Source organism: Haemaphysalis longicornis, unplaced genomic scaffold (genome assembly GCF_048455015.1).
Source record: "Haemaphysalis longicornis isolate Haplotype H1 unplaced genomic scaffold, Haemaphysalis longicornis Haplotype H1 scaffold_1, whole genome shotgun sequence".
In the NCBI taxonomy this organism is placed as follows: domain Eukaryota; kingdom Metazoa; phylum Arthropoda; class Arachnida; order Ixodida; family Ixodidae; genus Haemaphysalis; species Haemaphysalis longicornis.
In genome coordinates, this window is record NW_027526203.1 from 160,301,092 (window position 1) to 160,313,537 (window position 12,446).

The 12,446-nt window shown below is 49.6% G+C and overlaps 1 protein-coding gene across 1 annotated transcript in view; it reads left to right on the forward strand.

Moving 5' to 3' along the window:
• Nucleotides 1–394: 394 nt before the first annotated feature.
• The window catches only part of LOC144138616 (cytochrome P450 4V2-like), a 106,762-nt gene continuing 94,710 nt past the window's right edge, over nucleotides 395–12,446 (forward strand). The window contains exon 1 of the mRNA XM_077670998.1: nucleotides 395–671. Within this exon, the coding sequence (XP_077527124.1) occupies nucleotides 428–671 (244 nt within the window). The 5' untranslated portion in view covers nucleotides 395–427. The remainder of the gene's footprint in view (nucleotides 672–12,446) is intronic.

Below are 12,446 nucleotides of genomic sequence, written 5' to 3' on the forward strand. Positions count from 1 at the left end.
AGTTGGTTTGTTTCTCCTATACCTCCGGTATCTGTGAGGCAGCAGCGAAGAACCGTTTCAGTATCTATACTAGCGATGTGCCTCAACTTATTCTGAAGGCATGTTTATTGCAGATATAAGAGGAAACATGAGCGGATTAACCAAGCTTTCAACACAGGTCTGCTGCTGGAAAGTCTAGTTCTTTTTTTCCTGCACGTACAGCCGCACTCGTTTAGATCGACGCTGTTTTTAGCCAACACTGCTCGGAAGACAAAAAATAATAGCCGCACTAAGCAGAGTTGACCAGATCATCAGTATTCAGGTGACATTCAGCGCGTGGCAAAAGCGTGCTTGTCGAAACCGAACGAGTTAAAAGCTGCACGCGCTATTACCGCGACCGCATTGCTCTCCCGCGTCTCGTAACCGGTAGTCATCTAGAGCGGGAATAATGTCCTCCAGTGGGCACCTCTTGGGTTATTTGAGGCCCGATGCCACGCTACAGGCGTCGGTGCCTTGTGCCAGTGTATTCATCGTCCTCTTTGCCATAGCGGTGTTCAGCGGCCGATGGTTACGCCGTTGGGTGCTTCTCCGGTCTATACCGGGACCCGGTACAGATTGGCTGCCCCCTTGGTTACTGCTGTCGCTATACTGGAAACATGCAAAGGACTTGTGGAGCCGTGATGCCACGACGGGTAAGTTCATCCCGTTGTGGCCTGCGCAATCGGCGTCACGCATAACTTTAAAATATATGTAGGAGTGATGCCCTAAGTTGCATCACGTATGAATGTATTAATTTGTACTCTAACTTGGAACCGTAGGGATGGTGAAATCACTGAGACGCTCAACTCCATCACTTCTGTCGGTGGGGAACGGCTTCTTTGTGCATGCCACAAAAGTCTTTCATACTTTCTTGAAAATTTCTGCGCCAAATAGCGTCCGGGGAGTTTGTCATTTGTATGGCGTTTTCATTTCAAGCGATCTGTAACGTTAGTTATAAAGAAAATTTCGTCTTAGACAAGCACGTTCCTGGGTGTCATACAAAAGTTGAACGAAAAGAAACCAAGAATGTTCTTTGAGGAAACAGTTTTGGGTTTAAAAAAAGCTTGCATTTGAGGAGAAAGGCACTTCCGCTATCTGGCTCAATATGGTAGAGCTTGACAGCTGAACGGGAGGTTAATTTCGGTGCATCTGGTACATTGCAGAAAAAGAAATAGTACTAGAGAGAGAGAGAAAACTTTTATTTGAGCCATGGTTACTGAGGGTTGGTGGCGGCTGGGCGGAGTCTAGCCGCGACTTCGGTAGCTCTGCGTACCAGGGCCTCCTGAATCTCCTGGCTGGAGCTACCCAACGCCTCTCTCCATAGCTCGCTGCTGGAGATTTGAGGGAAGGGGTCGTAAGGGCAAGCCCACATGGAATGTTCCAGAGTGGCACGTTGGCCACATTTGGGGACAGTTGGGAGACGGGAATGATGAGGGGTGGATGCGGTGCAGACGAGCTCTGCATGGGAAGGAGTCTGTCTGCAATAGTCGCCAATAGCGGGTTTGGTGAGGCGTGAGGGGGGAATGGGCGGGGGATAAAGTACGACCGACGAGAGAGTCGGTAGTGCTCCACGATGTCGTTGAACGGGATGAGGCGTTCTTTGGAGGAGTGCGCGCCATGTCGGGGGACGATGCTCACACCAGCCCGGAGTGTGAGATCGCGGGCAATGGCATGGGCAAGTTCGTTTCCCGGCAGGCCAGTGTGAGCCGGGGCCCACACCAACTCCAGCATCTTTTGAGGCGGGTTACTCTGGATGATGCGGAGGGCTTCAGAAGAGATGGTCCCCGTACAAAATGCAGCAGAGCAAGCTTGGAGTCCGTGACTACTTTGGGCGGGGTTGGATGTTATGTGAGGGCCAGCGCAATGGCCGCTTCCTTCGCAGTCGCGGGGAGGTAGTTAAGACGGTAAGCGTGCTGAGGGGGGTGCAAGCGGAGTTGCGCGTTACCACCAGAGCTTAGGCGTTGTGATGGCGGTATTCCGCCGCATCACAGTACACCGCTTCCAGCCATTTTGCCAGTTCCCGGTTCAAGGCGCGTGTACGGGCTTGGCGGCGCGCTGAGTTGTAGACGGGGTGCATGTGTCGGGGGAGGGGCCTTGTGAATATGTTTTCCCGAATTTCAAGTGGAATATGCATGGCACTTTTAGCTTGTTCGGACAGCGGAATGCCTTGAGTAGCGGGAATAGACTTCCGCTTGGTTACATAGCCATTGTTCCCTACCGAACTTAAGAGATTCGGAGTGTGAAATTAGCGTAAACGTCAATCGATAATAATCAACCACCCTGGTGGCACAGTGGCTAAGGCGTTGTGCTGGTGATTCCGAGGACGCGGTTTCGATCCCGGCCGTGGTGGCCACTTTTCAGATGGCAGTGAAACGCGAAAACGCTCATGTGTCGAGATTTCGGTGCCGCTAAGGTACCCAGGTGGTCAAATAATTCCGGAGCCCTCCACAACGGTGCGCATCGTTGCTCGGGTGTATATTCGGTGCGTAAAACACCCATAATTTGAATCACAAATTTTCTTAACGAGCGCGAAGCATGGCTGCTGCACTGAATTAACCCCGTCGAGCATACTGCGCTTGCCTTTCCAGACTGAAACGAGGCATGTCGTATTTGTACAACTGACCGCGTGGGTACAAGAGATGCCTTACTGCGCAAGAGTTATCTAAGCAGTGCTTACCGGTAGTGCAGCTGCTCGCAATGGTGAAATAAAGATGCGATTGCGAGAAGAAGGTTCTGGGAAAAAAGAGAATGCGAGGCGGTAGCTTCTACAAGCCATTATTGCAAGAGCATAAAACATTCAGGGACTTTCCACTCTGTGCAGAAGGGAGACCAGCTAGTTTGCGCCCATTTCGTGTAGTGAACGAAACGAAACACGTTTGCTCGTAATTTGCGATTGAACACACTGCCTAGCCAATTAGATTAATGCAACTTAGAGAGAGAGAAAAAAACGCTTTATTGTTGAGACACAGGGTTCAGGTTGGGGGGGGGGGGGGGGGGGTGGCCTCAACCCAGCTCAGATGGCCGAAACTTGGAAGGACTCGAGCTCGATTTAGCGGAAAAATATTAGGCTGTCCGTTTGTTCCTGCGGCGTAGGTCTCTTACTGTCTCTGTAACACACCAACCCAAACCTCTCGAGCACACGGGACAGCACCCATATTGCATTGGGCTGTGAGATGCCAGAATTTAAATTTCCCACCAACACAGTGGGCATGTCATCACACCAGAGGGTATAACACCTAGCTACGAGTCTATGCCCCTCTCTTCGCTCCGCCCCCCCCCCCCCCCCTACACGGTGAAATTGGCAAACGTTGGTGGGCGTGTGCTTCGACGCGAAACGCACCAGCAGAAATGCCTCTGCGAAAGCCCTTCAAGCTGAACAAGAATTATTGGCTCCCATATTTGTTCCAAGCTGGCAAGTTACTCTTCACCCGGGAAGTATTCGCAGCTACTCTACAAGATGTAACTTGAGACGGTAGCGGTGGCTGCTGCACGTTTTGTGGCAGTGACTCTGTTCTTTTCGCGACCATTCGCGCTTCTGTGCGCGCCGATGCTAATTCGATTCTCATTTTTGTTCCTGTGAGCGAACGACACGTGTCCGTCTCATATCGAGTTAAAAGTGCGACCTCCGATATCGCCGGTATCGCCGTTATCAGCCGATTGCGTAACTCGTGAAAGAGGTTCGGTGGCGGCGAGTGCTATAAGATTTCTGAAAGAGGCGTTGGTGATGACTCTGCTACTCTCGACACCGCCAACGCCTCTATCAGAGATGTTATAGCACTCGCCACCACCGACATCTCTTTTACGAGTTGCGCAATCGGCCGATAACGGCGATACCGGCGATATCGGAGGTCGCTATCAGAGTAAAGCGGCTTCACCGTAATGAACGCACTGGGGTAGCTGTATACAGCTTCGCTGCAAAATCGTTTCGTTGATTATTCAGCGAAACCAGGAGATTTGGCTAGCACGCAGTTCCTCTGATACAGACTGGAATACCGCAGAGATGTATTTTTATTTAGCCGTAGTTACCCATGCCACGGAAAGGGGATTGTCAATGTGGAAGTAAAGAAACCGCATCGTATCAGGCGTTACAACAGTGGCGAACCTACGCATGTCATCAACTCTGATACCATTGCTTTGTGATGATAGCGGAGGCAGAGAGCACGAATGCATTGCTCCAGAACAGAGCGGGAGGTACAGAAGGCAGTTTAATTGTAAAGGTGTCTCAAAATTCGCTGTTACGGGTTTCAATTCGATTGGGCTGAATTGTAAAAGCGGTACGTGTCGGTGTTCCTGTGGAATGTAAGAACGGTTTGCGCATTCCTTTGCCGATATTTGCTCTTCATTTTGATTTGTGTGGTTCCAGCTATTAGGAGTTATGGCGTGATGTTGCTACTCCCCATGCAAGCCGCCCTGATTCCGAAACATAGTGCCTCGCTTTGTCATGACCAGGAAGCGATTTTTAAAGTGTCCCCCATGATTCCCCTCATCGAGATCTTTAATTTGATACCTCACAAGCCCTAGTGGCATCACATTGACTTTTAAGCCAATCTATGACTCACGTGACTATCTCATGACTGTTACCAGGAAGCAATTTTTAATTTCTTCCACGGGATACCCCTAATCGAGACCTTTAATTTGATACCTCACAACCCCTATTGACACCACTTTGACTTTTAAGCCAATCTGACTAATCAATAATTAACTAATTAACCTAAATTAGGTAATTAACGTTCGGGTCCTACTGCCTGGGGAAAAACTAGCGGCAAGAAAAGACTGTGCTCGCGCTCAAAAAAAAAAATAACAACGTGCCGCTGCTTTGGGCATCGCGCCCACACCTGCGGCACGTTCTTTTTTTTTCGTCCATAACTTCCGTTTACCGCCACTACGGCAAAAAAATGGCGCTAGTGTCGCGCGGCAAACTCCAGGTTCCGGTCCCTATTGGCTACGTGCCAAGTCTGGCTGTATAAAGAACACGGCGTTTTGGTTTTTTCTGAATGATACCTAAATTTTCGAACGAGACATTTGTGTAGGCAAAACATTTCTAAATTTCTAAATATGATATTACTTCTTCCTGGTCAATACTGTCAAGCAAAAAGGAACCATTAGGTGCAGTGCCGGATTAGGAAATTTTGGGGCCCGGGGCTACTGCATCCTTGGGGCCCTAATGATGATGATGATTATGATGATGATAATTATTCCGCTTTAATATGCAAAAATTTTCGAAGCCCATGGTATGCTCTCTGGTCAGTGATAAATTGTACATAATTTTGCCCTTTCTGAGAACTCATTTCTTGGATTTTATCAGGATTTTATAAGGCGTATTTTACGTATAACGGATTTTATCAGGCGTAAAAGTTAGTATAGTTTGATTGCCGGTCCAGCACAGATTCACAATTCATCGAAACGCCGTGTCGGCCTGCAGACGACATGGTACAGAAGAGTTTCTTACAACAAGCATATTTTATTAAGCCTGTAAGGTTTTAGTTTTATTGTAAAGTTCTCCAGCTGCATATATGGGAGGGCTCAAAGTCCGCGCAGGCAGCTGTCACTCACAGACATCTGCCAAACAGTTAGTCGCCACGGCTTACTGGCCAAAATCCTGTAGGGTACCCACGCAGACGAAAAAGCACGCGGCGGTTAGAACACGCGCCGCCTTTAAAGGAGGTTGGGGAAGGGGTGGGGGGGGGGGGGCTTAGACATGTCGCGCAACGCAACCTTCCTATCGCAGCATGATGAGCACAAAGACGATAAGCAGAAAAGTGTCGCTTTTCGGGCTGGGGAGCGGTCCGCTTCATGCGCATGGCTGTCGAACTTTCCGCGGCGATGAACTCCTGTTGCGCAGCTGTGATGGTGTTGCTAGTCGGGAAGCCGTTACGCATTAACGGGTCCCCTTTGGGTTGGAAAGCAACAGGTGAGCACGAGAGATGGCATCACACAACAGTTTAATAGGGATAGAATGTCTCTGCTCACCCCCGCGCTGCTGCTGCCGTCGGTGCCGCACAACAGTTCCAGCAGTCAGTAGGGCGTTGTCGATCGGTCGGGTCGTTGTTCGGTCGTAACTGGCAGTGGAAACACGCTAAAGCTTCTCGTCTAGATTAGGGGTCTACGGCGGAGGCGAGTGTGGGTGGACCTCTCGTTTTCGAGTCCTCAACACGTCTGCCGCGTCCACTGTTTTCCCGCGCTCCTTCGGGGGTTCCTCTCCTGATCTGCGGGCCCAGATCTGCGGGCCACCCTTTGGTCCGCGCCGTCCGCTGGCTCATTCCATAGCGAAAAGCGCCCACGGAGACAAACCGTCCCCGAGTCGCGGCGGAGGTCCGTTTTCAAGGCGGCATCGAAAAACGCAGGATGCGTTTTTAGGTGGACACAGCTTTCGCAATCCCGAAAGGAAACAGGCATTGTTGTTGCTTTGTTTTGCGTCCACGCCTGAGCTCTTCACACCGCCTAGGCCTACTGATTCCCCAGCTCGAAGGGAGCCGCTAGGGTCGGGCTGGTCCGGCGGCCTCTGCGTTCACACGTAGCGGCACCTAGAGAATTACGCTACGAATGGAGTCTCACGGACATGTAGCTTCCGCAAACCTTGTTGCTCAGACAGCCTGCAGAGGCTACAGCACAGAAGCTCGGGCTGAAGCCGAACGACCCCGCGAGTGGCCTACACAACTCTTGAACATTTAAATAATCATATATACGCTGACCATTCAGCGAGAAATATCGGGTCGATATCAATCACGCTTATGCGACTCAACTAATCCACTAGCTTTATTGAACGGGTCGTCATCGCAATGAACTTGCCTGTCATGCGCTATACATTGAAATTTGTGGCAGAAACTGTATGAGCCCGCAGGGCAGTGCGGAAGTTGTCAATAATTACATATAACGTCCCTGAGGCTTAAACAATTTACAATGTTCTTCAGACATTATTTCATTATTCGCATGCCTCACCCTTTCTTAAACCGAAACTTGCGCGCGCCGAAACGTCCGCGTACTTCGATGTCCGTGTACCGAAGACTACCGAAACGACCTGTGCCGAAAAAGACCGGAGCCGAGCTGGGGGCCGTTTTATGTGGCTTCTTAGGCCCGGTCCAGCTGTGTACCCACGACTTTTGGTACAAGGCGTCTTCTCATAAACATAGGGAAAACAAGGAAGAGGAGTAGGAATAACTAAATCAAATCGAAATGGACTCGAAAGCTGTCAACCGTAACGTGCGGGGCCCCCACTCCTCCCCACCTGTCACGAGTTAGTCAGCTTCGGTGTGAAGGTGAGGTTGAAGCTCCTACCTTCAACTTTCAATGCGGGCAGCGAGCACACTCAAGATATTGCTACGGCATTATTATCATCATTGCCAGACAGACCCAGCAGCCCACACCCAGTATTCGAAGTGAGGACGTTGAAGCCAGCAGCTGAGAAAAAAGGCGAAGAGAAAGACGAAGGAGCAGTTTCGGTGGACGCTGTAGCTAGCGGTGACAGCGGACTTGCGGGCACAAGTTCGCCCTCTAAATAAAGTGTTTTTCTTCATTGCTACAAACCCCAGTGTCACTTTCACCGTTACAGTATTCTTTTTTCATATGATCGAGCGGGGCCGCTGACAGCTGGGGGACCAGGGCTGCAGCCCCCGTACCCCCCCCCCTTAATCCGGCCCTGATTAGGTGTATTTGAAGCAAAACATCAATGCATAACTGACACCCGCAGTTTTTTTTAATTATACATAGACGCGGGCGTAATTTCCATGATACCAAAAGAAAAAAAACGCGCAAAAAATGATATTTTAACCCCAAAATACAAAAATACCGGGTGTTCAACTTTTGGGCTCGTGGCTCCCGGCCGAAGTAACACCAAAGAAAGGTTTCAGTAGATGGCGCGCCCGCAGTGCAAACGCGGGAAGATTGAATTGAATTAAGCCAACCTAAATTGCGGTTCTTATGGGAGGCCCGAGGTTGTAGGGGAGCAGCGTGAGAGGTGAACGGGGGAGAGAGAAGAAGCAATTACACGAGAGGGTTGGCAGAAGGCTAACGTCTTTAGACGACACTTGCAGCGAAGTAAGCAGATGCGCTGCATTTTTTGGTGAGCAGGGCATTCAGGGCTTGTGCTTCAAAATATACAGAACTCTAGCCTAATATCGCTCTGACGAGTTACAGAGGGCTCTATGGAACGCCTCGCGCTTCGAAGACACATACACCACCGGAATTTTGATGTGAGGAGAGTGAAAAATGCTTGGGAGGCAGCCTAATATAGCTGCGCTTTAAAATAGTTATGCGAGAAAACCCGCATAGTAAATTTTAGGACGCCTCCTCCAGGAACGCGCCGCCGTGTCTCGTGCCGCCGTGAGGGACGAGGCAAACTCCGATGTCTAACTATGTGCACTTTATGTACAGGAATATACCTATATACAGCGTATATACAAAAGACAACTGAAATAGCCCTCAGTGGCGCATGGAAAGTGCTTGCCGGGGTCTAGCCGGCGCCGCGTAACTGCACCGGCGACCTGCAGCAAGTTCGATAGCAAAAGACCTCCTTCCTCTCGAAGGGCGCAACATTAATACCTAGGTTGGGGAAGGGAAAAAGGCAAAGAAAAGAAATTAGCGCCAATCCACACTGTGAATGTGGCTGGAAAGCAAAGCTGTAAACGACACATACAATGAATACCCATGTGACGTCACTTAAATTCACTCACGTCGCTCTACAAATAGTGAAGCCAGACAGAAGTGGAATGCACTTAACCACACCCTCTATTACTTCAAAGAGATATTCTTGGTAACGTTAAATAAATGCACGATGCATTAACGGTCGTAGATTGAGTTGTATTGGTGTAGCAAATTAGTGGAAACACTTTTTTTATAAAATTAAATCTCAAACCCGGTTAGACGACCTCACTTCTCCGTCTCTGTCGTCGCGGACGGAGGCGATGAGATCGGCTGCAGAGTCGGCGGAGGAGAAAGAGAAGGAGGGAGAGCATGAGGAAATACTTCTATTCAGATTTCTGAACGGCGCAGAGTGCCGCCCAGGGGACTGATTCCTTCTTCACTGTAGCGCATATTCTGTCCGCGCCGCCTGTGCTCTGCCCACCAGCTGAAACTGGGTAGGCAGAAAGGGACTGGACCGCAGCATCTCACATTCCTCTTGTGCGGTAGTTGACGGAAAGAGAGGAGGGTGCTCAGGGCTAAAGTCGCACACCCCGATTATGTGGCAGAGCATTTCTACTTCTGAGCAAAATTTACATTCAGCGTCGTAGCGATTCGGGTGCATTAGGTGAAGACGCGTAGGGTGTGGGAAGGAGCCGGATTGTATGAGCCGTAGGCTAGTTTGATGTTCTATGGAAAGGACAGGGTAAGGCGAAAACAGGGTCTGTCTCAGAAGGCGATAATGCTGAGTTATGTGCCTGAACGAGACAAGCGGGTGACTGTCCCCGTGCAGCTCCATAGCACTGGGGTGAAAGTGCAGGCTTGTGGGCGTATTCGTTGCCCTCCATGGAAGCGTGAGCTGGTGTCCAGATTAGCTGAATGGAACCATTTCGTTAGTGGTGTTTAGCACGCGCAGTGCAGGTCGGGACACCAAACCTGACTGGTTATTCTGATAGGCTCGTTAGGAATCGGTGACTACCTTACGAACCCCTGTTAGAGTGAGAGCCAAGGCGATGGCTGCCTTTTCTGCTGCCGTCATTACTTCGGTCTCTAGTGAGGCACACGCAAGAAGTTGGTTCTGGAGGTAGCCACAATGATGGCGTACTGCTGCCCTCAATGTTGGGAGGCGTCTGTTTAGATAACTGCATGATGCTACCGAGGCTGGTGTTCAGCGCTGAGCGCGTGCTTGTCGCCGACCCTCGTGGTGTGAGGGGTTTATATTTCAAAGCATAGGGAGCACCTCTATTTCTTGTCGCCAGAAGTCCAGGAGTATATCAAGCGGATTGGCATTCTGTGCTGCCCAGCTAATCGGGAGAAGGATCCTGCGACCCGCCGCAGTTCTGCTCATTCGGTGCTTCTGGATAGAAAGATGGCCCTCTAACCGCTCTTCCACCGTGTTGCAGAGCCCCGTGCCAAGCAGCCTCTCTGTGGACGCACTCATGGGAAGACCAATGGCTTGCTTAACCGCCTTTCTAATAATTATATAAAGCATCTTTATGTCCTCCTTTCCGAGAAGAAGACGGGGTTGACGTATGTGATTCTTGAGAGCAGAACAGCTTGAATTAATCGAAAGGTATCGGATTTCTTGAGGCCTCGCTTTTTGGTGGCAACTCGCCTGATCATGTGTATGATTTTATTGATACTGTGTTTGAGGCGCTGCAAGGATACGTCACTCTTGGTGTTGGCCTGAAGATGTAGGCCCAGGATCTTGATACTGGTGATTGGAGTGATGGCCTGGCCATCAAGGAGTATTTGAATGTGTTCCTTGAGGTGTCGTTTGGCGTGAGAGCGGACGACAAGGACCTGACAGTTTTTACGTGAACATTGGAAGCCACAGGCTTTAGCACGTTGGCGTACTAGAAGTGAGATGCCATGGGTTGGTGTGAGCTACCTTTAATCCCTATCGCGTGGCATTCAGCTTGAATGCAGGGTTTAAACCCGTAGATGTGCTCGATGAGTGAACCACTTTTCCTCCCCGTTTCCGCGTGGGCTCGTAGCTCAATCGCTAAGATAACGGGCTCTTGCTTTCTTACTCTGTTAGTTCCAGGTTCGATTCCTGGCGGTGCAGTAAATTCTTTTATTTGTTCGCTGGAGTTTTCTGGTGACACCGACGGTCGCGAAAGAACCCTTGGAGGGTAGAGGTAAAAAGCTTTGCTTTAAAAACAGAAAACGGCACTGCATGCATTGCGCGCTAGTCGAGCTCAGTGACAGATATAATACACGGCAGCCAGTACGCCACCCAGGGTGGTGAAAGCTTGGCTTTGTCACCAGGCGGGCGCAGTTGTGATCGCTTCCTCGTGACCTTTGCATCCACGCAGCCACACCGCCCACACAAGAGGGGAGCGGACGCGCGTGTAATACGCCACTCAGGACTGCAGGCCGGACGCCGCTGAGCTCGTTTTCGGAGCGCGCGCCGTCGGAGGCGCTGCAGTACGATTACCTCTGCTCTCGAACCTTACACCGATCATCGGTCGGTTCTGCAATGTGGCAACTAGAGCTTCGCAGAGAATGAAAGGATGTGAGAGAGAAATGAAAGGAATGAAAAATAGAGCAGTGCAGAGGAACAATAGAGAGCACGTACGCGGCACGGGCATTTGCTTTGGTACCTGAAAATGTGCTCGTGAGACTATTGAACCTCTGGCAATCAAACTGGCAAAGTAATCTGTCTCCGTCATCGCGCACTTGGAAAACTTTCGGAGGCTTGTCTAAATATTTGTTACAGTAAAATGTAACCACCAATATTACTGGACAATTGAAATGCCTTTTTCTGAGCACGCAGTTAGGGCCTAAGCTGTTGTGTTGTGTGTGTTGCGTACTGGTACAAGGAATACTGGGTAAGAGAACGTAGTCGAGAAAGTGAAAATTGTTTTTTTTTTCTAATACCGTGTAATATGCTCGTTAATTTCGGCTAGAAATGTAGAACTTGCAAATGTTAGCACTGGTATTCTCGCAACAAAAAAGAAAATTTTAGACATTGTTTAGGTATGTGAATAATTCCCACTAGCTACGTGAATTATACAGTGACACCGGCTTTGGTTTGATGCAGTCAAACCTCGATCTAAGGAAACCCGATGTTACGAATTTCGCGATCTAACGAACAAGTTGGGATTCCTCCGCAGGTGTTTATTTGGCTCATTGTTTTTATGAACTCGGACTAGCGAAGTAGATTCAGCGCCATTCCCGATTTAACGAGGCATTTTCAGAGTCACATTTAAAAAAAGTTGAGATTTCTATTGTGTTTCCACAGAACGCCACGAAGAGTATTGCGCCATACCAGAAAACAAGATAAAACAAAACAAGACTCATTTTTTTACGGAGCTCTACGAAATAACCTCAGCAGTCCCGTGGTGGCAGATCGCGGCATCCCGCCAGCATATTTTCCACAATATCGAAGGGAAAGAACGCCACCATCCATGCTACTTCGTCTGGAAATGCACCGGAGAAAAAACCCTCGAGACCTCCCCGCACGAGAATTATAGGATATTAGAGCCGAGAACGTTCCCATTAGCGGGGAATCGGTACTACAAAAAGCGCTTTGTTTCGCGCGTCAGCTGAGTTCGACAACTTCAGGGGAAGCCCCGGCTTGCTTATTTTCAGCGCGAACTTGGCAATTGCTAAATTATGGGCAGGCGAGCGCTGCGGCCGCGGCAGTTACGGTGTCGTAGTAGCTGCTGAGATGCGCCACTCTTTATACATCGAATTCCTGGAACCAAGTGCTTGTGAAATGACAGTCTCGATTTTACAAATTTCTCGATTTAACGAAATAATTCGCGGTTCCCGGTGAATTAGTTAGGTCGGGTTTTAACTGTATA